The following is a 26,231-nucleotide window of genomic DNA, read 5'->3' as shown; positions in this document are numbered from 1 at the left end:
GTAATTCGTAGCTTTCTGGATATTGGGTTTCCACATAAGGGATCCCATACCTGTATTAGATTTTAAATAATGCAGAATTGGATCACTATGACCCTAGTCACATGGGGTTAGTTGGCATTTCTGTGCTTCTGATGAAACTGAACCTGCTGTGTGTTGTGTAAATGGTAAATGTACTTGGTACCATAAATATTATTGAAACCCTTAGAAATAAGTTTAATAAATAAAAATGGTGGGGGCGGGGGAATCAGGTGAACAAATCTACATGCAGTGTAACAAACAAGATGAAAATTGACAGTTACTAGCTCTGATATAATTAATGGTCAAATGAATCCACTCTTGATAACCGGAATGAAGATTCTGTCCGTACGTTGTTCTTAAATAAAGTGCTGGTTAAAGAAATGAACTATTTATATAGGGCCCCCCATTAACACACGTGCGCAGTACAAAAATGTTGGCAGGCCCCTTATTGTGTGTAATATAACCAGCTCACGTTCATCTATAATAAGCAGCTCAGTGATTTAATGTGTTAATTAAAAGTCAGTGCATTGGGTGTCAGTGGAGTTGACGCAAGAAGATTTTCTTTATTGGGTCCAGCTGGGATGGGCACACAAGCCACTGCTTTCAGGTCAAACGTTTTTCAAAAAGATTTTTTTTTGCCTATTTCGATGTTAAACATAGAGCTGCGCGCAAAGTCTTTACTTATGAGACAGTCCCCCTAGTTACACAGGCTTTAAGCCGGAATGTTTCATTTCCACAGAAGATGCCAACTGCTCTTCTGTAACGGACAACACGCTAGGACAACAGACCAAAAAGCACCTACTACAGTTGAGAGGAAGGATAGCTCAATTGGACTGGGGCGACACCCTGGTAAGGTTGGGTGGGCTGGGAATCCAGGGTTAGGGTTCGATTCCCGCATGAGATCGTTCCTCCGATGTTTTGTTTTTTTTTGTTTTTTTTTGCTCAATGTGTTGTTTTTATTGAAATTTGCATTCGGAGTTGTAAGATTTACATTCATTCGTTTTCCCAGTGGGGGGGGGGAGGGATTCTTGCCCCTTCCTTAGTTTTTGGACTCTCCCTTGACCCCCAGTCCCAGTACATGGAAGTGTGTCTGTCAGAGACGCTCGGGTGCTGTTTTGACTTTTTCAGTGGCTGCATTCACATTTCCCCACCAATCCTCTTTTTGCAATTTTAAAGGGCAGCTAATGATTTATGATACCAAGCTATCAAATTGCCCATTATGGTTGCTGTGACAGTTAGTGGAAGTGTGCTGTCAGTACAATTGTGCGCTATTATCATTCGGGCTCCATGGATGCCGCCTGCTTTGGTACATCTGTGCATATTGGGCATCATGTCACCCCATCACGTGTGAGTTAAATGCAGCAAATTGTAACATTTTAAGCAATTTTTAGAAATGGCATAAATACCGCTAAGTTTAGGAAAGCTTTGTCGTTTGGTGCAGAAAGACATCTTTAGCCATTTTAGATTCATCAGAATGTGTCCTTCCCAAAAATATGTGCTTTTCTGCGGGTCTTTGTACAGTTAGGGGGTCTTACCACCAAATAGGGGCTGTGATTGGTTTTTAGGTAGCCCTTATTTGGACTGGCAGCCTATAGGAGGCTCTATTTGGCAGTTAGGGAAGATTTTCCCGGGCCCGGCACAACACTACCCTCTCGCCCCCCTGATGGCAGCCCAGGGAAGTGACCCCAATGAGGGCACTGGGCCGTGTGTGTGGCAGCAGCAGCAGGGGGCGACACATGGGGAATGGCAAAGCCTGATACGAGAAGCATTACATGGGGGATGGAGACAGACACTGACATGTGGGCAGAACCAGGTTACATAGCAGAAGACAAGCTCTGTATATTGCCATTGTATTCTACAGAGTGTGTTTGTTATCTGCTATGTAACCTCTGCATTTTCTCTCTTTTGCCTTTTTCTAGCTTGAATAACTGCCTCCTTGGCCACACAGCAGCTTTGTTTATCCTAACTATGGTAGTGTTTCTGAAGTAAACGGGCAACTTTTACATAGCAGGGCAAAATTATATTTTAATCACTTTTCATTATGACATTATATAATTACTTGTCATTTAAAGGAATAATGTAAATAATCCTTATTAGAGACAAAACAATACTATTGGGTTTAATTAATGTTTTATTGATTTTTTTAGTAGACTTAAGGTATGGAGATCCAAATTACGGAAAGACCCCTTATCCGGAATACCCTTGGTAAACATAACCCCTGCACCCCATTATTGTATTGCGGCAATCTTGAGATGGGCTAGCTCCCAACAGATTCTGCTGCTGCGACAGAACATCCATATTGCACAAACTACACAAGAAACCGCACCACATCTCTGTTTCTCTAGCTGTTGCTAAACTATAGCTCCCAGAAGCATTAGCTAGCCAACAAGGCTATATACCTACTCTAGGTGTTCTACCCCAAATGCTGTGACTGTCCTATTTAGTGAGCCTGCTAAATGAAATGCATTCTCCTGTGCACAAGCAGTGAATGTACTGTACTTTGCTATGATTTATCAGCTAAAGTTATGTAACCTATAGGCCACAGGGAAGCTCATTATTCACAGCAATGTACAGAGTGAAGGGAATGAGCCAAGTTTTAGATCCGACTAAAAACCATTAGTGGTAGTTATTAAAAAACAAAATAACATACAGTATCCAGACATATTCTTTGGAGAAAGGAGTAGTTCACCTTTGATTAACTTTTCTTATAATGCTGACGGTGATAGTTTAAAAATATGCAGTTATTCGTGGTTTTTGAATTATTAGACTTTTTGTTCAGCAGCAATCCAGTCTGGAATATCAGCAGCTATCTGGTTGCCAGGGGACAATTTACCGTAGTGACTAGGCAGTGGTTTGAATGAAACCCTGGATGGTGGATATGAGAGGGTCTGAATAGAAAGATAAGGAATAAGAACGAACAATACAGTTGTAGCCTCACAGAGTGATAGTTATTTTTGCTGCTGGGGTCAGCGACCCCCATGTGAAAGAGGCAGAAGAGGAAGGAAAATAATTCAAAAACTATGAAAAATGAAGGCCAATTAAAGGTTGCTAAGAATAGGACAGTCTGTAACATACTAAAAGTAACTCAAATGGGAACTAACCCTGCAAGAAACAAATGGCCAAAAACATCACTGACACACAAACACAACATTCCCTTGGGCTCTAGCTTCCAGCTTTTATTAACACGGCCTACCCCAGGCCAGAGGTGAAATATATCCACGTTCCAAAACCAAGGGAAATATATATATTCTTTTTAAAGCCCAGTGGCTCCATAGATTAGCAGACACCTGAATCACTTGGAAACAACTTGGTGCTGGAAGGAGGTGGTGCTATTTCCCAAATCCCACACAGGCTTTTTCAATGATGACATCCTTGAGGAACAGGTATGGGACCCATTATCCAGAATGCTCAGGACCTGGGGTTTTCCGGATAAGGGGTCTTTCCTTAATTCAGATCTCCTACCTTAAGTCTATTAAAAAAAATATTTAAACATTAAATAAACCCAATAGGCTTGTTTTGGTTCCAATAAGGATTCATTCTATCTTAGTTGGGATCAAGTACAGATACTGTTTTATTATTACAGAGAAAAGGGAATCATTTAACCATTAAATAAACCCAATAGGGCTGTTCTGCCCCCAATAAGGGTTAATTATATCTTGGTTGGGATCAAGTACAGGTACTGTTTTATTATTACAGAGAAAAGGGAATCATTTAAACATGAATAAACCCAATAGGGCTGTTCTGCCCCCAATAAGGGGTAATTATATCTTAGTTGGGATCAAGTACAGGTACTGTTTTATTATTACAGAGAAAAAGGAATCATTTTCAAAAATGTGAATTCTTTAATTAAAATTGAGTCTATGGGAGATGGCCTTTCCGTAATTTGGAACTTTCTGGATAATGGGTTTCCAGCTAAGGGGTCCGATACCTGTACTCTAACAAGCCAAGATGTAGATACATTTCAGATTCAGTAAAGGTCAGGTAAATGGTATTTCCTCCTTTCTCAATCCCTAACCCCCCCCTCTGCTTTGTAGTTACTATGCTGCACGGGCTCTGGTACCTTCCAACTGCCTAATGGCAATAGCGGGGGGGGAGTTCACATGTTTCCTATGCTCATCACCTGTGATAAAGATCTTGCTTTAAAGGAGACATATTGGATGAATGGGAAAAACACTAATTTTCTAGGCAATTATGAATAAAAAAATTAATCCTCTCTGTAAAAATGGCCCCTTTATTGGAGCTCCCTATAGATCCTATCACTTCTCTGTCCGAGTTTGAAATGGAGAGTGGGCGTGTCCTAACGGTCCCTGCCAGAAGCACAGTAGGAGGGGGAGAGCCAATCACAGCCATGCACTCACACAAGCAAAGACAGGCTTCAGTTCCCTATCAGGTCAGCCTAGCTGCTGATTGGTTCCTATCCTACAGTGCAGTGTACGGAGGGCCGCCGGCTCCCCAGCTCATCCAGAGAATTCAGCCAGCAGGAAGTGGAACAGATGGGCGGGGCTAGTGGGGTTTTTGTGGAATTTCTCAATAAATCAGTCCGAAACACAACTTTTTAAGCACAATCCTTCTATATCTAGAGGAGTATAATTCACTGGTACCTTCTTAATTTTTATAGGATATGTCTCCTTTAAGCTGGGCCCAAACAGATTTACCTGATATGGCCCAGCACATGGGTGTCCATATTGGGCAAAGATTTAGTCGTTTGGTGAGGTCTCTAGATGAGCAGTATTTTGCCTGATTGGGTCACTCGTGCTGGGCATATCAGGCTGATCTGATGGTTTGATTGGATCTTAATATGCATAATATGGGCTTGTGCACCAATACAGTCTTTCCCAGTGGAATCTAATCTGCCCAATAGATATCTGACTGAAAAATCAGTCAAGACACATTGGAAGGCCCCTATATACTTAAGCCAATATGCTGCCGACGTGGTCCAGAGGGGCAAAACCATTAGTGTGCCTCAAATGTCTCAACATCATTTGTCCAGGGACTGCCTGGGGCAAGTAATACTAACACTGATCCTGATGAAACACAAACAAAAAAGTTGATATAAAAAACTCAATTTTCAATACGATTTCCCTTTAATACACTTTAAAACAACACTTGGGGATTTTAAAAACAACAAAGTAGTACAGAAGGGAGGAACAAATTAAAGGGTAACAAAAACCTAAACCCATGTACCATCTCCTCTTCCTAAATACAGCTCCTGTGAGAGCGAGAGAGAAAGAGACCGAGCGAGAGAGAGAGAGGATATCAGCACTGAGACAATGGCGTACCTTGAGTAACCACTTACTCAAAGGTGTAAGAAAAATAAACAGTGATGTCATATATCAAGGCGTCAAAGGAATTGTTGAACTAGCGCTTCCAGTCCTTAATGGCAGCTGAAAGCAGCCGACATGCTGGGAGTAGTAGTATAACAACAGCTTGAGGCCCCGAGACTGAAATCCCTGTTATCAGAAGGCCTCTGTCATAAAAAGGCCAGTCCCATTTACAGTATAATGAGATTGCTAGAAGAATACTACAGAACATATTGTAGAGCTTATGGAGTAACACGGCCATACTAACCAATCGGCTTTCCCTGATCAAATGCAGTTCTCTGGGGGTTCATAGATATTGCAGTAGAGAATCATTGCACCATGTTAGTACATAAGCCATTCTCGCTGTACCGGAGGAGATGGTACATTAGGGAACAGCCACAGCTTTATGCCAGATTTGCAGCATGTGCCAAAAACATCAAATCACTAAAAAGCCATGATAGCAAAAGGTGCTTTACATGGGTTTAAGTGACCTCTGGTCCCACATTTGTTTTAGCTTTTATTTCTTTATTTATTTTTTTTACATGTGAGTGTTTAGCCCTGATGTACAGTATTCACCCAGAGGTTGATTGCACGTCCCTTGACTTTCAGTTTCAGGAGGGTGGCAGGCCGAGCAAGAAGGATCTTCTCAGCATATCTGCTTAGAGATTTGCCTGGTCTGTGCCTCCACACACTGTCCTCTTTGGGTTTTCCCCCTATGGCTGACCAGGATGTGCTTGCTGGTCTTGTCCTTGGCTGTGAGGTACCTCAGGCTCCTTCTGTCCGGCTGGGTGACCGTCTGCCTCTCCTGGGGCTGCAGGATGAACGTCTGATTTCTGTTGCTGTTCTGCTAGTTTGGGTTGCTCTTCCACTGGTTTGGCTGTAGGAATAAGCAGATTTAATATACTTGATCCCCAGATTAAGACTAGCAGGTGACTACTGGAAAGGCTACCATAATGTGACCGCTCTCTCACATGGAGGCATGTCTGATGTGACACTACTTGTGCAGAGGAACTTCAAGGGAGTTATTGCTGAAATCCTATAGAGATTTACTGCGACTGGCAGCATTATGAGCTAAACTACAAGCAGTCTGTCATTGTACATATCTGTTGCAAGCAAGGCATAGTGAACTGGCTGGAAAATCTGAGGCATATAGTACTGCCCCCTGCAGGATCTAGCCGGTGAGGTTCATACAAGTGTTTCAGCTAACACCGATGTAACGTTCTCAATATAAGTGAATGTAAAATTGATAGTGCTATTCTAAGAAGCTTTGCAGTTTACATTCAGTATGTTTTTTTAAGATTCCCAGCTATGAGAAATATATACTTTTAATATGAATGAATGTTGTTACAACAGCGCCACATGCCGGACAGTTTCCAACCATGATCCAGGCAAGGAAGTTTTCAGGAGAAAGAAAGAGGGTTGGTCTGTTCTGGCTCTTCTGGTTAGGGAAGATGTGGGAAATGTTATCTGAGGTGGGAAATGTTATCTGAGGTGGGAAATGTTATCTGAGGTTTCTCACAACTTTCCTAACCAGAAGAACATCAGATCAGCCCTCTTTCTTTTTCCGACAACATCATGGTCACAAACTGACCAGCAGATGGAGCTGTTGTGACAAAGTCATTCATATTAATTGTACTTTATTCCTTAATTTCTTGAAATTAAATAAATTAAGAATGTAAATTGCAAACGTTTTTAAAATAACAATCGCATCAATTAACTTTTTTTAAAAGTTTACTTATCTTTGAAGGATGTGAAGTTAATGAAGTTAACTGTTGGGCAGCAACCTTAACCTGAGAAGATGCAGACTTTTGCAGCTGGGTCAACCCAACAGCCGGGGAACCTATGTTCGATCACTGCAAATGTCTGTTTGACGAGACTTACCATGTTCTGATTCTGCGTGTGGTGCTTCAGGCTGAAACTTCAGCTCCCCGTTTGGACCAGCAGCAGCTTCAGCTCCCGTCTGTTGGGCTTTTTTCTGTTCCATTTGCATAACAGCCTGAAGAAAAGCAAGAGCATGACGTAAATAGCACAGACTAAAGTGGAACTAACCTTTCTGGGGTCTCAGAGCAGCATCTGGGTGGCAATGGGGTTATTTGTGGCTCATGTGCAATAATCTATATTCCTACCACAGATCCTTTCAGTATGTAAGGGGATGTTCCTACGGTGCCCATTTTATTTTGCCCTGGTAGCCGTCACTGTACCTGTTGGTATTCCTTCTTCTGAGCATCCAGCTCTATCTGCTGTTGCTGTAACTGCTCATGTTCTTTGCGAAGTTCCTCTGCCCGCTGGTTTAACGCAGTTTCCTGGGCAGAAAGTGTTTTGTTTTTATTGAACATTTTGCAAGGTAAAATTTTGCAAGATTTACATTCATTCGTTTTCCCAGTGGGGGGGATTCTTGCCCCTTCCTTAGATTTTGGACTCTCCCTTGACCCCCAGTCCCAGTACATGGAAGTGTGTCTGTCAGAGACGCGCTCGGGTGCTGTTTTGACTTTTTTCCCCCACCAATCCTCTTTTTGCAATTTTAAAGGGCAGCTAATGATTTATGGCAGTGCTGTCCAACTGGCGGCCCGCGACCCCCCTCTGTGTGGCCCCCCACCTGTCTGGCTGCTTTGATGGCTTACTCTTGTGTAAGTTTTAAATGGTATCAGTACTGAGATTAACTGCCCCCCTGCATGGCTCACACCTCAGATTCAGCCTGTAATCCCTCTGTATTGTTTAAATATGTAATCCCCTGTACTGTTCACACCTTTTAATCTCTGCATTGTTCACCCCCTGCAGTGTTCACACCTCAGGCTCAGGCTGTAATCACCCCCATTGTTCCCCTGTTCACACCTCAGGAGCAGTAGAAACCCACAAATAATCCCTGCACACTACAAAAAGAACATATACTGAGGTGGTACTTCAATTAAAAAGTTTTTTAATATATAATTATTGTGCAGACTGCAGGAGCAGTGCCAGCATTGTGTCACTGTAGGCTGCCTGTGTGTGCCATACACACAGGCAGCATAGGGCAAGCTGAGTATGGCACACACAGGCAGGGTAGGGAAGGCAGAGTATGGCACACACAGGCAGAGTATGGCACACACAGGCAGAGTAGGGAAGGCAGAGTATGGCACACACAGGCAGAGTATGGCACACACAGGTAGAGTAGGGAAGGCAGAGTATGGCACACACAGGCCAAGTTTGGCACTAACCAGCCAGGAATGGCACACACAGTGAAAGTATGGCACGCAGGCAGGGTAGGGCAGGCAGAGTATGGCACAGGCAGGGTAGGGCAGGCAGAGTATGGCACACACAGGCAGGGTAGGGAAGGCAGAGTATGGCACACACAGGCAGGGTAGGGAAGGCAGAGTATGGCACACACAGGCAGGGTAGGGAAGGCAGAGTATGGCACACACAGGCAGGGTAGGGAAGGCAGAGTATGGCACACACAGGCAGTGTAGGGCAGGCAGAGTATGGCACACAGACAGGGTAGGGCAGGCAGAGTATGGCAGGTTTTTGCTGTACTACAACCATTAATATGGGTATGGTCATGTGATAACATGGGTGTGGTTTCAAGTGGGTGCGGTTTCAAAAAGGGGAGTGGTCAAAACTGGCTTCCATTATCGGCCCTCCACCACGTAGGTCGGAAAAATTCCGGCCCTCGGTACAACAGAAGTTGGACAGCACTGATTTATGGTACCAAGCTATCAAATTGCCCATTATAGTTGCTTGTGCCTGTGCCAGTTAGTGGAAGTGTGCTGGTTTTGTAAATATAGGCTGTGTCTTACTGTATATAATGTGCTGGTTTTATAAATACAGTCTGCGTCTCACTGTGTATAATGTGCTGGTTTTGTAAATACAGGCTGCGTCTCACTGTATATAATGTGCTGGTTTTGTAAATACAGGCTGCGTCTCGCTGTATATAATGTGCTGGTTTTGTAAATACAGGCTGCGTCTCGCTGTATATAATGTGCTGGTTTTGTAAATACAGGCTGCGTCTCGCTGTATATAATGTGCTGGTTTTGTAAATACAGGCTGCGTCTCACTGTATATAATGTGCTGGTTTTGTAAATACAGGCTGCGTCTCACTGTATATAATGTGCTGGTTTTGTAAATACAGGCTGCGTCTCGCTGCATATAATGTGCTGGTTTTGTAAATACAGGCTGCGTCTCGCTGTATATAATGTGCTGGTTTTGTAAATACAGGCTGCGTCTCGCTGTATATAATGTGCTGGTTTTGTAAATACAGGCTGCGTCTCGCTGTATATAATGTGCTGGTTTTGTAAATACAGGCTGCGTCTCGCTGTGTATAATGTGCTGGTTTTGTAAATACAGGCTGCGTCTCGCTGTGTATAATGTGCTGGTTTTGTAAATACAGACTGCATCTCACTGTATATAATGTGCTGGTTTTGTAAATACAGACTGCGTCTCACTGTATATAATGTACTGGTTTTGTAAATACAGGCTGCATCTCACTGTATATAATGTACTGGTTTTGTAAATACAGGCTGCGTCTCACTGTATATAATGTACTGGTTTTGTAAATACAGACTGCGTCTCACTGTATATAATGTGCTGGTTTTGTAAATACAGACTGCGTCTCACTGTATATAATGTACTGGTTTTGTAAATACAGACTGCGTCTCACTGTGTATAATGTACTGGTTTTGTAAATACAGGCTGCGTCTCACTGTATATAATGTGCTGGTTTTGTAAATACAGGCTGCGTCTCACTGTGTATAATGTGCTGGTTTTGTAAATACAGGCTGCGTCTCACTGTATATAATGTGCTGGTTTTGTAAATACAGACTGCGTCTCACTGTGTATAATGTGCTGGTTTTGTAAATACAGGCTGCGTCTCACTGTATATAATGTGCTGGTTTTGTAAATACAGACTGCGTCTCACTGTATATAATGTACTGGTTTTGTAAATACAGGCTGCGTCTCACTGTATATAATGTACTGGTTTTGTAAATACAGACTGCGTCTCACTGTGTATAATGTACTGGTTTTGTAAATACAGGCTGCGTCTCACTGTATATAATGTGCTGGTTTTGTAAATACAGGCTGCGTCTCACTGTGTATAATGTGCTGGTTTTGTAAATACAGGCTGCGTCTCATTGTATATAATGTGCTGGTTTTGTAAATACAGGCTGCGTCTCGCTGTATATAATGTGCTGGTTTTGTAAATACAGACTGCGTCTCACTGTATATAATGTACTGGTTTTGTAAATACAGGCTGCGTCTCACTGTATATAATGTACTGGTTTTGTAAATACAGGCTGCGTCTCACTGTATATAATGTACTGGTTTTGTAAATACAGGCTGCGTCTCGCTGTATATAATGTGCTGGTTGTGTAAATACAGGCTGCATCCCACTGTATATAATGTGTTGGTTTTGTAAATACAGGCTGCGTCTCGCTGTATATAATGTACTGGTTGTGTAAATACAGGCTGCATCCCACTGTATATAATGTGCTGGTTTTGTAAATACAGGCTGCGTCTCGCTGTATATAATGTACTGGTTGTGTAAATACAGGCTGCGTCTCACTGTATATAATGTACTGGTTTTGTAAATACAGACTGCATCTCACTGTATATAATGTGCTGGTTTTGTAAATATAGACTGTGTCTCATTGTATATGATGTGCTTTTTTTGTAAGTAATTTTTCTGCCATAAACTGAACCTAATGATAATTAAATGATAACTGTGTGTTATTTGCTTGCAACTCCCTGCATCCATGTTAGGTTCCTGTTATATATAGTTATATTGTTTATTTACTTGATCAGGTTCTGAAAGTTAAACAGCAGCTATGAGGCGTTTTGTTTTACACGCAACTCCCTGTAACTTGTACTTTGACACCTAAACTGTTTTATTTTGGTATTTTCTCCTGCAACAACTCCCTGCACCCAATCCTACAGTGTCCCTGCCCATCAGTGTTACGTTCTGCAATCGCTATGAGAGATTTTTACATGCAACTCCCAGTACGGGGTCTTGCCATAATTTCGATCTCCATACCTTAAGTCTACTAAGAAATCAATAAAACATTAATTAAACCCAATAGGATTATTTTGCATCCGGTAAGGATTAATTAAATCTTAGTTGGGATCAAGTACAAAGCACTGTTTTATTTTTACAGAGAAAAAGGAAATAAATAATAAAAATCTGAATTATTTAATTAAAATGGGGTCTATGGGAGACAGGCTTTCAGTAATTCGGAGCTTTCTGGATATTGGTTTTCCACATAAGGGATCCCATACCTGTATTAGATTTTAAATAATGCAGAATTGGATCACTATGACCCTAGTCACATGGGGTTAGTTGGCATTTCTGTGCTTCTGATGAAACTGAACCTGCTGTGTGTTGTGTAAATGGTAAATGTACTTGGTACCGTAAATATTATTGAAACCCTTAGAAATAAGTTTAAAATTCAGTGCATTGGGTGTCAGTGGAGTTGACGCAAGAAGATTTTCTTTATTGGGTCCAGCTGGGATGGGCACACAAGCCACTGCTTTCAGGTCAAACGTTTTTCAAAAAGATTTTTTTTTGCCTATTTCGATGTTAAACATAGAGCTGCGCGCAAACTCTCTACTTATGAGACAGTCCCCCTAGTTACACAGGCTTTAAGCCGGAATGTTTCATTTCCACAGAAGATGCCAACTGCTCTTCTGTAACGGACAACACGCTAGGACAACAGACCAAAAAGCACCTACTACAGTTGAGAGGAAGGATAGCTCAATTGGACTGGGGCGACACCCTGGTAAGGTTGGGTGGGCTGGGAATCCAGGGTTAGGGTTCGATTCCCGCATGAGATCGTTCCTCCGATGTTTTGTTTTTTTTTTGTTTTTTTTTGCTCAATGTGTTGTTTTTATTGAAATTTGCATTCGGAGTTGTAAGATTTACATTCATTCGTTTTCCCAGTGGGGGGGGGGGGATTCTTGCCCCTTCCTTAGTTTTTGGACTCTCCCTTGACCCCCAGTCCCAGTACATGGAAGTGTGTCTGTCAGAGACGCGCTCGGGTGCTGTTTTGACTTTTTCAGTGGCTGCATTCACATTTCCCCACCAATCCTCTTTTTGCCATTTTAAAGGGCAGCTAATGATTTATGATACCAAGCTATCAAATTGCCCATTATGGTTGCTGTGACAGTTAGTGGAAGTGTGCTGTCAGTACAATTGTGCGCTATTATCATTCGGGGGCCATGGATGCCGCCTGCTTTGGTACATCTGTGCATATTGGGCATCATGTCACCCCATCACGTGTGAGTTAAATGCGGCAAATTGTAACATTTTTAGGCAATTTTTAGAAATGGCATAAATACCGCTAAGTTTAGGAAAGCTTTGTCGTTTGGTGCAGAAAGACATCTTTAGCTATTTTAGATTCATCAGAATGTGTCCTTCCCAAAAATATGTGCTTTTCTGGGGGTCTTTGTACAGTTAGGGGGTCTTACCACCAAATAAGGGCTGTGATTGGTTTTTAGGTAGCCCTTATTTGGACTGGCAGCCTATAGGAGGCTCTATTTGGCAGTTAGGGAAGATTTTCCTGGGCCCGGCACAACACTACCCTCTCGCCCCCCTGATGGCAGCCCAGGGAAGTGACCCCAATGAGGGCACTGGGCCGTGTGTGTGGCAGCAGCAGCAGGGGGCGACGCATGGGGAATGGGAAAGCCTGATACGAGAAGCATTACATGGGGGATGGAGACAGACACTGACATGTGGGCAGGAACAGGTTACATAGCAGAAGACAAGCTCTGTATATTGCCATTGTATTCTGCAGAGTGTGTTTGTTATCTGCTATGTAACCTCTGCATTTTCTCTTTTTTGCCTTTTTCTAGCTTGAATAGCTGCCTCCTTGGCCACACAGCAACTTTGTTTATCCTAACTATGGTAGTGTTTCTGAAGTAAACGGGCAACTTTTACATAGCAGGGCAACATTGTATTTTAATCACTTTTCATTATGACATTATATAATTACTTGTCATTTAAAGGAATAATGTAAATAATCCTTATTAGAGACAAAACAATCCTATTGGGTTTAATGTTTTATTGATTTTTTAGTAGAGTTAAGGTATGGAGATCCAAATAACGGAAAGACCCCTTATCCGGAATACCCTTGGTAAACATAACCCCTGCACCCCATTATTGTATTGCGGCAATCTTGAGATGGGCTAGCTCCCAACAGATTCTGCTGCTGCGACAGAACATCCATATTGCACAAACTACACAAGAAACTGCACCAAATCTCTGCTTCTATAGCTGTTGCTAAACTATAGCTCCCAGCAGCATTAGCTAGCCAACAAGGCTATATACCTACTCTAGGTGTTCTACCCCAAATGCTGTGACTGTCCTATTTAGTGAGCCTGCTAAATGAAATGCATTCTCCTGTGCACAATCAGTGAATGTACTGTACTTTGCTATGATTTATCAGCTAAAGTTATGTAACCTATAGGCCACAGGGAAGCTCATTATTCACAGCAATGTACAGAGTGAAGGGATTGAGCCAAGCTTTAGATCAGACTAAAAACCATTAGTGTTAGTTATTAAAAAACAAAATAACATACAGTATCCAGACATATTCTTTGGAGAAAGGAGTAGTTCACCTTTGATTAACTTTTCTTATAATGCTGACGGTGATAGTTTAAAAATATGCAGTTATTCGTGGTTTTTGAATTATTAGACTTTTTGTTTAGCAGCAATCCAGTCTGGAATATCAGCAGCTGTCTGGTTGCCAGGGGACAATTTACCGTAGCGACTAGGCAGTGGTTTGAATGAAACACTGGAAGGTGGATATGAGAGGGTCTGAATAGAAAGATAAGGAATAAGAACGAACAATACAGTTGTAGCCTCACAGAGTGATAGTTATTTTTGCTGCTGGGGTCAGCGACCCCCATGTGAAAGAGGCAGAAGAGGAAGGCAAATAATTCAAAAACAATGAAAAATGAAGGCCAATTAAAGGTTGCTAAGAATAGGACAGTCTGTAACATACTAAAAGTAACTCAAATGGGAACTAACCCTGCAAGAAACAAATGGCCAAAAACATCACTGACACACAAACACAACATTCCCTTGGGCTCTAGCTTCCAGCTTTTATTAACACGGCCTACCCCAGGCCAGAGGTGAAATATATACACGTTCCAAAACCAAGGGAAATATATATATTCTTTTTAAAGCCCAGTGGCTCCATAGATTAGCAGACACCTGAATCACTTGGAAACAACTTGGTGCTGGAAGGAGGTGGTGCTATTTCCCAAATCCCACACAGACTTTTTCAATGACGACATCCTTGAGGAACAGGTATGGGACCCATTATCCAGAATGCTCAGGACCTGGGGTTTTCCGGATAAGGGGTCTTTCCTTAATTCAGATCTCCTACCTTAAGTCTATTAAAAAAAATATTTAAACATTAAATTCTTTAATTAAAATTGAGTCTATGGGAGATGGCCTTTCCGTAATTTGGAACTTTCTGGATAATGGGTTTCCAGCTAAGGGGTCCGATACCTGTACTCTAACAAGCCAAGATGTAGATACATTTCAGATTCAGTAAAGGTCAGGTAAATGGTATTTCCTCCTTTCTCAATCCCTAACCCCCCCTCTGCTTTGTAGTTACTATGCTGCACGGGCTCTGGTACCTTCCAACTGCCTAATGGCAATAGCGGGGGGGGGAGTTCACATGTTTCCTATGCTCATCACCTGTGATAAAGATCTTGCTTTAAAGGAGACATATTGGATGAATGGGAAAAACACTAATTTTCTAGGCAATTATGAATAAAAAAAATTAATCCTATCTGTAAAAATGGCCCCTTTATTGGAGCTCCCTATAGATCCTATCACTTCTCTGTCAGAGTTTGAAATGGAGAGTGGGCGTGTCCTAACGGTCCCTGCCAGAAGCACAGTAGGAGGGGGAGAGCCAATCACAGCCATGCACTCACACAAGCAAAGACAGGCTTCAGTTCCCTATCAGGTCAGCCTAGCTGCTGATTGGTTCCTATCCTACAGTGCAGTGTACGGAGGGCCGCCGGCTCCCCAGCTCATCCAAGAAATTCAGCCAGCAGGAAGTGGAACAGATGGGCGGGGCTAGTGGAGTTTTTGTGGAATTTCTCAATAAATCAGTCCAAAACACAACTTTTTAAGCACAATCCTTCTATATCTAGAGGAGTATAATTCACTGGTACATTCTTAATTTTTATAGGATATGTCTCCTTTAAGCTGGGGCCAAACAGATTTACCTGATATGGCCCAGCACATGGGTGTCCATATTGGGCAAAGATTTAGTCGTTTGGTGAGGTCTCTAGATGAGCAGTATTTTGCCTGATTGGGTCACTCGTGCTGGGCATATCAGGCTGATCTGATGGTTTGATTGGATCTTAATATGCATAATATGGGCTTGTGCACCAATACAGTCTTTCCCAGTGGAATCTAATCTGCCCAATAGATATCTGACTGAAAAATCAGTCAAGACACATTGGAAGGCCCCTATATACACAAGCCAATATGCTGCCGACGTGGTCCAGAGGGGCAAAACCATTAGTGTGCCTCAAATGCCTCAACATCATTTGTCCAGGGACTGCCTGGGGCAAGTAATACTAACACTGATCCTGATGAAACACAAACAAAAAAGTTGATATAAAAAACTCAATTTTCAATACGATTTCCCTTTAATACACTTTAAAACAACACTTGGGGATTTTAAAAACAACAAAGTAGTACAGAAGGGAGGAACAAATTAAAGGGTAACAAAAACCTTAACCCATGTACCATCTCCTCTTCCTAAATACAGCTCCTGTGAGAGCGAGAGAGAAAGAGAGTGAGCGAGAGAGAGAGAGGATATCAGAGCTGAGACAATGGCGTACCTTGAGTAACCACTTACTCAAAGGTGTAAGAAAAATAAACAGTGATGTCATATATCAAGGCGTCAAAGGAATTGTTGAACTAGCGCTTCCAGTACTTAATGGCAGCTGAAAGCAGCCGACATGCTGGGAGTAGTAGTATAACAACAGCTTGAGGCCCCGAGACTGAAATCCCTGTTATCAGAAGGCCTCTGTCATAAAAAGGCCAGTCCCATTTACAGTATAATGAGATTGCTAGAAGAATACTACAGAACATATTGTAGAGCTTATGGAGTAACATGGACATACTAACCAATCAGCTTTCCCTGATCAAATGCAGTTCTCTGGGGGTTCATAGATATTGCAGTAGAGAATCATTGCACCATGTTAGTACATAAGCCATTCTCGCTGTACCGGAGGAGATGGTACATTAGGGAACAGCCACAGCTTTATGCCAGATTTGCAGCATTTGCCAAAAACATCAAATCACTAAAAAGCCATGATAGCAAAAGGTGCTTTACATGGGTTTAAGTGACCTCTGGTCCCACATTTGTTTTAGCTTTTATTTCTTTATTTTTGTTTTTTTACATGTGAGTGTTTAGCCCTGATGTACAGTATTAACCCAGAGGTTGATTGCACGTCCCTTGACTGTCAGTTTCAGGAGGGTGGCAGGCCGAGCAAGAAGGATCTTCTCAGCATATCTGCTTAGAGATTTGCCTGGTCTGTGCCTCCACACACTGTCCTCTTTGGGTTTTCCCCCTATGGCTGACCAGGATGTGCTTGCTGGTCTTGTCCTTGGCTGTGAGGTACCTCAGGCTCCTTCTGTCCGGCTGGGTGACCGTCTGCCTCTCCTGGGGCTGCAGGATGAACGTCTGATTTCTGTTGCTGTTCTGCTAGTTTGGGTTGCTCTTCCACTGGTTTGGCTGTAGGAATAAGCAGATTTAATATACTTGATCCCCAGATTAAGACTAGCAGGTGACTACTGGAAAGGCTACCATAATGTGACCGCTCTCTCACATGGAGGCATGTCTGATGTGACACTACTTGTGCAGAGGAACTTCAAGGGAGTTATTGCTGAAATCCTATAGTGATTTATTGCGACTGGCAGCATTATGAGCTAAACTACAAGCAGTCTGTCATTGTACATATCTGTTGCAAGCAAGGCATAGTGAACTGGCTGGAAAATCTGAGGCATATAGTACTGCCCCCTGCAGGATCTAGCCGGTGAGGTTCATACAAGTGTTTCAGCTAACACCGATGTAACGTTCTCAACATAAGTGAATGTAAAATTGATAGTGCTATTCTAAGAAGCTTTGCAATTTACATTCAGTATGTTTTTTTAAGATTCCCAGCTATGAGAAATATATACTTTTAATATGAATGAATGTTGTTACAACAGCGCCACATGCTGGTCAGTTTCCAACCATGATCCAGTCAAGGAAGTTTTCAGGAGAAAGAAAGAGGGTTGGTCTGTTCTGGCTCTTCTGGTTAGGGAAGATGTGGGAAATGTTATCTGAGGTGGGAAATGTTATCTGAGGTTTCTCACAACTTTCCTAACCAGAAGAACATCAGATCAGCCCTCTTTCTTTTTCCGACAACATCATGGTCACAAACTGACCAGCAGATGGAGCTGTTGTGACTAAGTCATTCATATTAATTGTACTTTATTCCTTAATTTCTTGAAATTAAATAAATTAAGAATGTAAATTGCAAACGTTTTTAAAATAACAATCGCATCAATTCACTTTTTTTAAAAGTTTACTTATCTTTGAAGGATGTGAAGTTAATGAAGTTAACTGTTGGGCAGCAACCTTAACCTGAGAAGATGCAGACTTTTGCAGCTGGGTCAACCCAACAGCCAGGGAACCTATGTTCGATCACTGTAAATGTCTGTTTGACGAGACTTACCATGTTCTGATTCTGCGTGTGGTGCTTCAGGCTGAAACTTCAGCTCCCCGTTTGGACCAGCAGCAGCTTCAGCTCCCGTCTGTTGGGCTTTTTTCTGTTCCATTTGCATAACAGCCTGAAGAAAAGCAAGAGCATGACGTAAATAGCACAGACTAAAGTGGAACTAACCTTTCTGGGGTCTCAGAGCAGCATCTGGGTGGCAATGGGGTTATTTGTGGCTCATGTGCAATAATCTATATTCCTACCACAGATCCTTTCAGTATGTAAGGGGATGTTCCAACGGTGCCCATTTTATTTTGCCCTGGTAGCAGTCACTGTACCTGTTGGTATTCCTTCTTCTGAGCATCCAGCTCTATCTGCTGTTGCTGTAACTGCTCATGTTCCGAAGTTCCTCTGCCCGCTGGTTTAACGCAGTTTCCTGGGCAGAAAGTGTTTTGTTTTTATTGAACATTTTGCAAGGTAAAATTTTGCAAGATTTACATTCATTCGTTTTCCCAGTGGGGGGGATTCTTGCCCCTTCCTTAGTTTTTGGACTCTCCCTTGACCCCCAGTCCCAGTACATGGAAGTGTGTCTGTCAGAGACGCGCTCGGGTGCTGTTTTGACTTTTTTCCCCCACCAATCCTCTTTTTGCAATTTTAAAGGGCAGCTAATGATTTATGGCAGTGCTGTCCAACTGGCGGCCCGCGACCCCCCTCTGTGTGGCCCCCCACCTGTCTGGCTGCTTTGATGGCTTACTCTTGTGTAAGTTTTAAATGGTATCAGTACTGAGATTAACTGCCCCCCTGCATGGCTCACACCTCAGATTCAGCCTGTAATCCCTCTGTATTGTTTAAATATGTAATCCCCTGTACTGTTCACACCTTTTAGTTTCTGCATTGTTCACCCCCTGCAGTGTTCACACCTCAGGCTCAGGCTGTAATCACCCCCATTGTTCCCCTGTTCACACCTCAGGAGCAGTAGAAACCCACAAATAATCCCTGCACACTACAAAAAGAACATATACTGAGGTGGTACTGCAATTAAAAAGTTTTTTAATATATAATTATTGTGCAGACTGCAGGAGCAGTGCCAGCATTGTGTCACTGTAGGCTGCCTGTGTGTGCCATACACACAGGCAGCATAGGGCAAGCTGAGTATGGCACACACAGGCAGGGTAGGGAAGGCAGAGTATGGCACACACAGGCAGAGTATGGCACACACAGGTAGAGTAGGGAAGGCAGAGTATGGCACACACAGGCAGAGTATGGCACACACAGGTAGAGTAGGGAAGGCAGAGTATGGCACACACAGGCCAAGTTTGGCACAAACCAGCCAGGAATGGCACACACAGTGAAAGTATGGCACGCAGGCAGGGTAGGGCAGGCAGAGTATGGCACACACAGGCAGGGTAGGGCAGGCAGAGTATGGCACACACAGGCAGGGTAGGGAAGGCAGAGTATGGCACACACAGGCAGGGTAGGGAAGGCAGAGTATGGCACACACAGGCAGGGTAGGGAAGGCAGAGTATGGCACACACAGGCAGGGTAGGGAAGGCAGAGTATGGCACACACAGGCAGGGTAGGGCAGGCAGAGTATGGCACACAGGCAGGGTAGGGCAGGCAGAGTATGGCAGGTTTTTGCTGTACTACAACCATTAATATGGGTATGGTAATGTGATAACATGGGTGTGGTTTCAAGTGGGTGCGGTTTCAAAAAGGGGAGTGGTCAAAACTGGCTTCCATTATCGGCCCTCCACCACGTAGGTCGGAAAAATTCCGGCCCTCGGTACAACAGAAGTTGGACAGCACTGATTTATGGTACCAAGCTATCAAATTGCCCATTATAGTTGCTTGTGCCTGTGCCAGTTAGTGGAAGTGTGCTGGTTTTGTAAATATAGGCTGTGTCTTACTGTATATAATGTGCTGGTTTTATAAATACAGTCTGCGTCTCACTGTGTATAATGTGCTGGTTTTGTAAATACAGGCTGCGTCTCACTGTATATAATGTGCTGGTTTTGTAAATACAGGCTGCGTCTCACTGTATATAATGTGCTGGTTTTGTAAATACAGGCTGCGTCTCGCTGTATATAATGTGCTGGTTTTGTAAATACAGGCTGCGTCTCGCTGTATATAATGTGCTGGTTTTGTAAATACAGGCTGCGTCTCACTGTATATAATGTGCTGGTTTTGTAAATACAGGCTGCGTCTCACTGTATATAATGTGCTGGTTTTGTAAATACAGGCTGCGTCTCACTGCATATAATGTGCTGGTTTTGTAAATACAGGCTGCGTCTCGCTGTATATAATGTGCTGGTTTTGTAAATACAGGCTGCGTCTCGCTGTATATAATGTGCTGGTTTTGTAAATACAGGCTGCGTCTCGCTGTATATAATGTGCTGGTTTTGTAAATACAGGCTGCGTCTCGCTGTGTATAATGTGCTGGTTTTGTAAATACAGGCTGCGTCTCGCTGTGTATAATGTGCTGGTTTTGTAAATACAGACTGCGTCTCACTGTATATAATGTGCTGGTTTTGTAAATACAGACTGCGTCTCACTGTATATAATGTACTGGTTTTGTAAATACAGGCTGCGTCTCACTGTATATAATGTACTGGTTTTGTAAATACAGACTGCGTCTCACTGTATATAATGTGCTGGTTTTGTAAATACAGACTGCGTCTCACTGTATATAATGTACTGGTTTTGTAAATACAGACTGCGTCTCACTGTGTATAATGTACTGGTTTTGTAAATACAGGCTGCGTCTCACTGTATATAATGTGCTGGTTTTGTAAATACAGGCTGCGTCTCACTGTGTATAATGTGCTGGTTTTGTAAATACAGGCTGCGTCTCACTGTATATAATGTGCTGGTTTTGTAAATACAGACTGCGTCTCACTGTGTATAATGTGCTGGTTTTGTAAATACAGGCTGCGTCTCACTGTATATAATGTGCTGGTTTTGTAAATACAGACTGCGTCTCACTGTATATAATGTACTGGTTTTGTAAATACAGGCTGCGTCTCACTGTATATAATGTACTGGTTTTGTAAATACAGGCTGCGTCTCGCTGTATATAATGTGCTGGTTGTGTAAATACAGGCTGCATCCCACTGTATATAATGTGTTGGTTTTGTAAATACAGGCTGCGTCTCGCTGTATATAATGTACTGGTTGTGTAAATACAGGCTGCATCCCACTGTATATAATGTGCTGGTTTTGTAAATACAGGCTGCGTCTCGCTGTATATAATGTGCTGGTTTTGTAAATACAGACTGCGTCTCACTGTATATAATGTACTGGTTTTGTAAATACAGGCTGCGTCTCACTGTATATAATGTACTGGTTTTGTAAATACAGGCTGCGTCTCGCTGTATATAATGTACTGGTTTTGTAAATATAGACTGTGTCTCATTGTATATAATGTACTGGTTTTGTAAATACAGGCTGCGTCTCGCTGTATATAATGTGCTGGTTGTGTAAATACAGGCTGCGTCTCGCTGTATATAATGTACTGGTTGTGTAAATACAGGCTGCATCCCACTGTATATAATGTGCTGGTTTTGTAAATACAGGCTGCGTCTCGCTGTATATAATGTACTGGTTGTGTAAATACAGGCTGCGTCTCACTGTATATAATGTACTGGTTTTGTAAATACAGACTGCATCTCACTGTATATAATGTGCTGGTTTTGTAAATATAGACTGTGTCTCATTGTATATGATGTGCTTTTTTTGTTAGTAATTTTTCTGCCATAAACTGAACCTAATGATAATTAAATGATAACTGTGTGTTATTTGCTTGCAACTCCCTGCATCCATGTTAGGTTCCTGTTATATATAGTTATATTGTTTATTTACTTGATCAGGTTCTGAAAGTTAAACAGCAGCTATGAGGCGTTTTGTTTTACACGCAACTCCCTGTAACTTGTACTTTGACACCTAAACTGTTTTATTTTGGTATTTTCTCCTGCAACAACTCCCTGCACCCAATCCTACAGTGTCCCTGCCCATCAGTGTTACGTTCTGCAATCGCTATGAGAGATTTTTACATGCAACTCCCAGTACGGGGTCTTGCCATAATTTCGATCTCCATACCTTAAGTCTACTAAGAAATCAATAAAACATTAATTAAACCCAATAGGATTATTTTGCATCCGGTAAGGATTAATTAAATCTTAGTTGGGATCAAGTACAAAGCACTGTTTTATTTTTACAGAGAAAAAGGAAATAAATATTAAAAATCTGAATTATTTAATTAAAATGGGGTCTATGGGAGACAGGCTTTCAGTAATTCGGAACTTTCTGGATATTGGGTTTCCACATAAGGGATCCCATACCTGTATTAGATTTTAAATAATGCAGAATTGGATCACTATGACCGTAGTCACATGGGGTTAGTTGGCATTTCTGTGCTTCTGATGAAACTGAACCTGCTGTGTGTTGTGTAAATGGTAAATGTACTTGGTACCGTAAATATTTTTGAAACCCTTAGAAATAAGTTTAAAATTCAGTGCATTGGGTGTCAGTGGAGTTGACGCAAGAAGATTTTCTTTATTGGGTCCAGCTGGGATGGGCACACAAGCCACTGCTTTCAGGTCAAACGTTTTTCAAAAAGATTTTTTTTGCCTATTTCGATGTTAAACATAGAGCTGCGCACAAACTCTCTACTTATGAGACAGTCCCCCTAGTTACACAGGCTTTAAGCCGGCATGTTTCATTTCCACAGAAGATGCCAACTGCTCTTCTGTAACGGACAACACGCTAGGACAACAGACCAAAAAGCACCTACTACAGTTGAGAGGAAGGATAGCTCAATTGGACTGGGGCGACACCCTGGTAAGGTTGGGTGGGCTGGGAATCCAGGGTTAGGGTTCGATTCCCGCATGAGATCGTTCCTCCGATGTTTTGTTTTTTTTTGTTTTTTTTTGCTCAATGTGTTGTTTTTATTGAAATTTGCATTCGGAGTTGTAAGATTTACATTCATTCGTTTTCCCAGTGGGGGGGGGGATTCTTGCCCCTTCCTTAGTTTTTGGACTCTCCCTTGACCCCCAGTCCCAGTACATGGAAGCGTGTCTGTCAGAGACGCACTCGGGTGCTGTTTTGACTTTTTCAGTGGCTGCATTCACATTTCCCCACCAATCCTCTTTTTGCCATTTTAAAGGGCAGCTAATGATTTATGATACCAAGCTATCAAATTGCCCATTATGGTTGCTGTGACAGTTAGTGGAAGTGTGCTGTCAGTACAATTGTGCGCTATTATCATTCGGGGGCCATGGATGCCGCCTGCTTTGGTACATCTGTGCATATTGGGCATCATGTCACCCCATCACGTGTGAGTTAAATGCGGCAAATTGTAACATTTTTAGGCAATTTTTAGAAATGGCATAAATACCGCTAAGTTTAGGAAAGCTTTGTCGTTTGGTGCAGAAAGACATCTTTAGCTATTTTAGATTCATCAGAATGTGTCCTTCCCAAAAATATGTGCTTTTCTGGGGGTCTTTGTACAGTTAGGGGGTCTTACCACCAAATAAGGGCTGTGATTGGTTTTTAGGTAGCCCTTATTTGGACTGGCAGCCTATAGGAGGCTCTATTTGGCAGTTAGGGAAGATTTTCCCGGGCCCGGCACAACACTACCCTCTCGCCCCCCTGATGGCAGCCCAGGGAAGTGACCCCAATGAGGGCACTGGGCCGTGTGTGTGTGGCAGCAGCAGGGGGCGACGCATGGGGAATGGGAAAGCCTGATACGAGAAGCATTACATGGGGGATGGAGACAGACACTGACATGTGGGCAGGAACAGGTTACATAGCAGAAGACAAGCTCTGTATATTGCCATTGTATTCTGCAGAGTGTGTTTGTTATCTGCTATGTAACCTCTGCATTTTCTCTTTTTTGCCTTTTTCTAGCTTGAATAGCTGCCTCCTTGGCCACACAGCAACTTTGTTTATCCTAACTATGGTAGTGTTTCTGAAGTAAACGGGCAACTTTTACATAGCAGGGCAACATTGTATTTTAATCACTTTTCATTATGACATTATATAATTACTTGTCATTTAAAGGAATAATGTAAATAATCCTTATTAGAGACAAAACAATCCTATTGGGTTTAATGTTTTATTGATTTTTTAGTAGAGTTAAGGTATGGAGATCCAAATAACGGAAAGACCCCTTATCCGGAATACCCTTGGTAAACATAACCCCTGTATCCAGACATATTCTTTGGAGAAAGGAGTAGTTCACCTTTGATTAACTTTTCTTATAATGCTGACGGTGATAGTTTAAAAATATGCAGTTATTCGTGGTTTTTTAATTATTAGACTTTTTGTTTAGCAGCAATCCAGTCTGGAATATCAGCAGCTGTCTGGTTGCCAGGGGACAATTTACCGTAGCGACTAGGCAGTGGTTTGAATGAAACACTGGAAGGTGGATATGAGAGGGTCTGAATAGAAAGATAAGGAATAAGAACGAACAATACAGTTGTAGCCTCACAGAGTGATAGTTATTTTTGCTGCTGGGGTCAGCGACCCCCATGTGAAAGAGGCAGAAGAGGAAGGAAAATAATTCAAAAACTATGAAAAATGAAGGCCAATTAAAGGTTGCTAAGAATAGGACAGTCTGTAACATACTAAAAGTAACTCAAATGGGAACTAACCCTGCAAGAAACAAATGGCCAAAAACATCACTGACACACAAACACAACATTCCCTTGGGCTCTAGCTTCCAGCTTTTATTAACACGGCCTACCCCAGGCCAGAGGTGAAATATATACACGTTCCAAAACCAAGGGAAATATATATATTCTTTTTAAAGCCCAGTGGCTCCATAGATTAGCAGACACCTGAATCACTTGGAAACAACTTGGTGCTGGAAGGAGGTGGTGCTATTTCCCAAATCCCACACAGACTTTTTCAATGACGACATCCTTGAGGAACAGGTATGGGACCCATTATCCAGAATGCTCAGGACCTGGGGTTTTCCGGATAAGGGGTCTTTCCTTAATTCAGATCTCCTACCTTAAGTCTATTAAAAAAAATATTTAAACATTAAATTCTTTAATTAAAATTGAGTCTATGGGAGATGGCCTTTCCGTAATTTGGAACTTTCTGGATAATGGGTTTCCAGCTAAGGGGTCCGATACCTGTACTCTAACAAGCCAAGATGTAGATACATTTCAGATTCAGTAAAGGTCAGGTAAATGGTATTTCCTCCTTTCTCAATCCCTAACCCCCCCCTCTGCTTTGTAGTTACTATGCTGCACGGGCTCTGGTACCTTCCAACTGCCTAATGGCAATAGCGGGGGGGGAGTTCACATGTTTCCTATGCTCATCACCTGTGATAAAGATCTTGCTTTAAAGGAGACATATTGGATGAATGGGAAAAACACTAATTTTCTAGGCAATTATGAATAAAAAAAATTAATCCTATCTGTAAAAATGGCCCCTTTATAGATCCTATCACTTCTCTGTCAGAGTTTGAAATGGAGAGTGGGCGTGTCCTAACGGTCCCTGCCAGAAGCACAGTAGGAGGGGGAGAGCCAATCACAGCCATGCACTCACACAAGCAAAGACAGGCTTCAGTTCCCTATCAGGTCAGCCTAGCTGCTGATTGGTTCCTATCCTACAGTGCAGTGTACGGAGGGCCGCCGGCTCCCCAGCTCATCCAAGAAATTCAGCCAGCAGGAAGTGGAACAGATGGGCGGGGCTAGTGGAGTTTTTGTGGAATTTCTCAATAAATCAGTCCAAAACACAACTTTTTAAGCACAATCCTTCTATATCTAGAGGAGTATAATTCACTGGTACATTCTTAATTTTTATAGGATATGTCTCCTTTAAGCTGGGGCCAAACAGATTTACCTGATATGGCCCAGCACATGGGTGTCCATATTGGGCAAAGATTTAGTCGTTTGGTGAGGTCTCTAGATGAGCAGTATTTTGCCTGATTGGGTCACTCGTGCTGGGCATATCAGGCTCATCTGATGGTTTGATTGGATCTTAATATGCATAATATGGGCTTGTGCACCAATACAGTCTTTCCCAGTGGAATCTAATCTGCCCAATAGATATCTGACTGAAAAATCAGTCAAGACACATTGGAAGGCCCCTATATACACAAGCCAATATGCTGCCGACGTGGTCCAAAGGGGCAAAACCATTAGTGTACCTCAAATGCCTCAACATCATTTGTCCAGGGACTGCCTGGGGCAAGTAATACTAACACTG

General features: G+C 42.4%; 3 protein-coding genes across 4 annotated transcripts in view; 1 reads left to right on the top strand and 2 right to left on the bottom strand.

The window, feature by feature from the left end:
- The window catches only part of pih1d1 (PIH1 domain containing 1), a 506,577-nt gene that overhangs the window by 44,730 nt on the left and 435,616 nt on the right, over positions 1 to 26,231 (top strand). For both annotated transcript variants that reach the window (XM_031904792.1, XM_031904791.1), the window contains exons 9-11: positions 758 to 867; positions 11,952 to 12,061; positions 22,741 to 22,850. The gene's annotated coding sequence lies outside the window, so the exon portion shown is untranslated. The remainder of the gene's footprint in view (positions 1 to 757; positions 868 to 11,951; positions 12,062 to 22,740; positions 22,851 to 26,231) is intronic.
- On the bottom strand, positions 5,080 to 7,669 carry LOC101731497 (nucleobindin-1-like). Its single transcript, XM_031905552.1, has 3 exons — positions 7,520 to 7,669; positions 7,200 to 7,314; positions 5,080 to 6,195 (listed from the first exon to the last, which is right to left on the bottom strand). Exons 1-3 carry the CDS (start codon positions 7,652 to 7,654, stop codon positions 6,032 to 6,034), a joined length of 414 nt encoding a protein of 137 aa, XP_031761412.1. The 5' UTR covers positions 7,655 to 7,669; the 3' UTR covers positions 5,080 to 6,031.
- On the bottom strand, positions 16,780 to 25,884 carry LOC116412378 (nucleobindin-1-like). Its single transcript, XM_031906545.1, has 4 exons — positions 25,866 to 25,884; positions 18,353 to 18,450; positions 18,033 to 18,147; positions 16,780 to 17,047 (listed from the first exon to the last, which is right to left on the bottom strand). The coding sequence occupies exons 1-4, from the start codon at positions 25,882 to 25,884 to the stop codon at positions 16,884 to 16,886; spliced, it is 396 nt and encodes a 131-aa protein (XP_031762405.1). The 3' UTR covers positions 16,780 to 16,883.

The sequence above is a fragment of the Xenopus tropicalis genome, chromosome 7 (genome assembly GCF_000004195.4).
Source record: "Xenopus tropicalis strain Nigerian chromosome 7, UCB_Xtro_10.0, whole genome shotgun sequence".
NCBI lineage: Eukaryota > Metazoa > Chordata > Amphibia > Anura > Pipidae > Xenopus > Xenopus tropicalis.
Note: the sequence above shows the minus strand (reverse complement) of the source record. Positions and strands in the feature narration are given on the sequence as shown.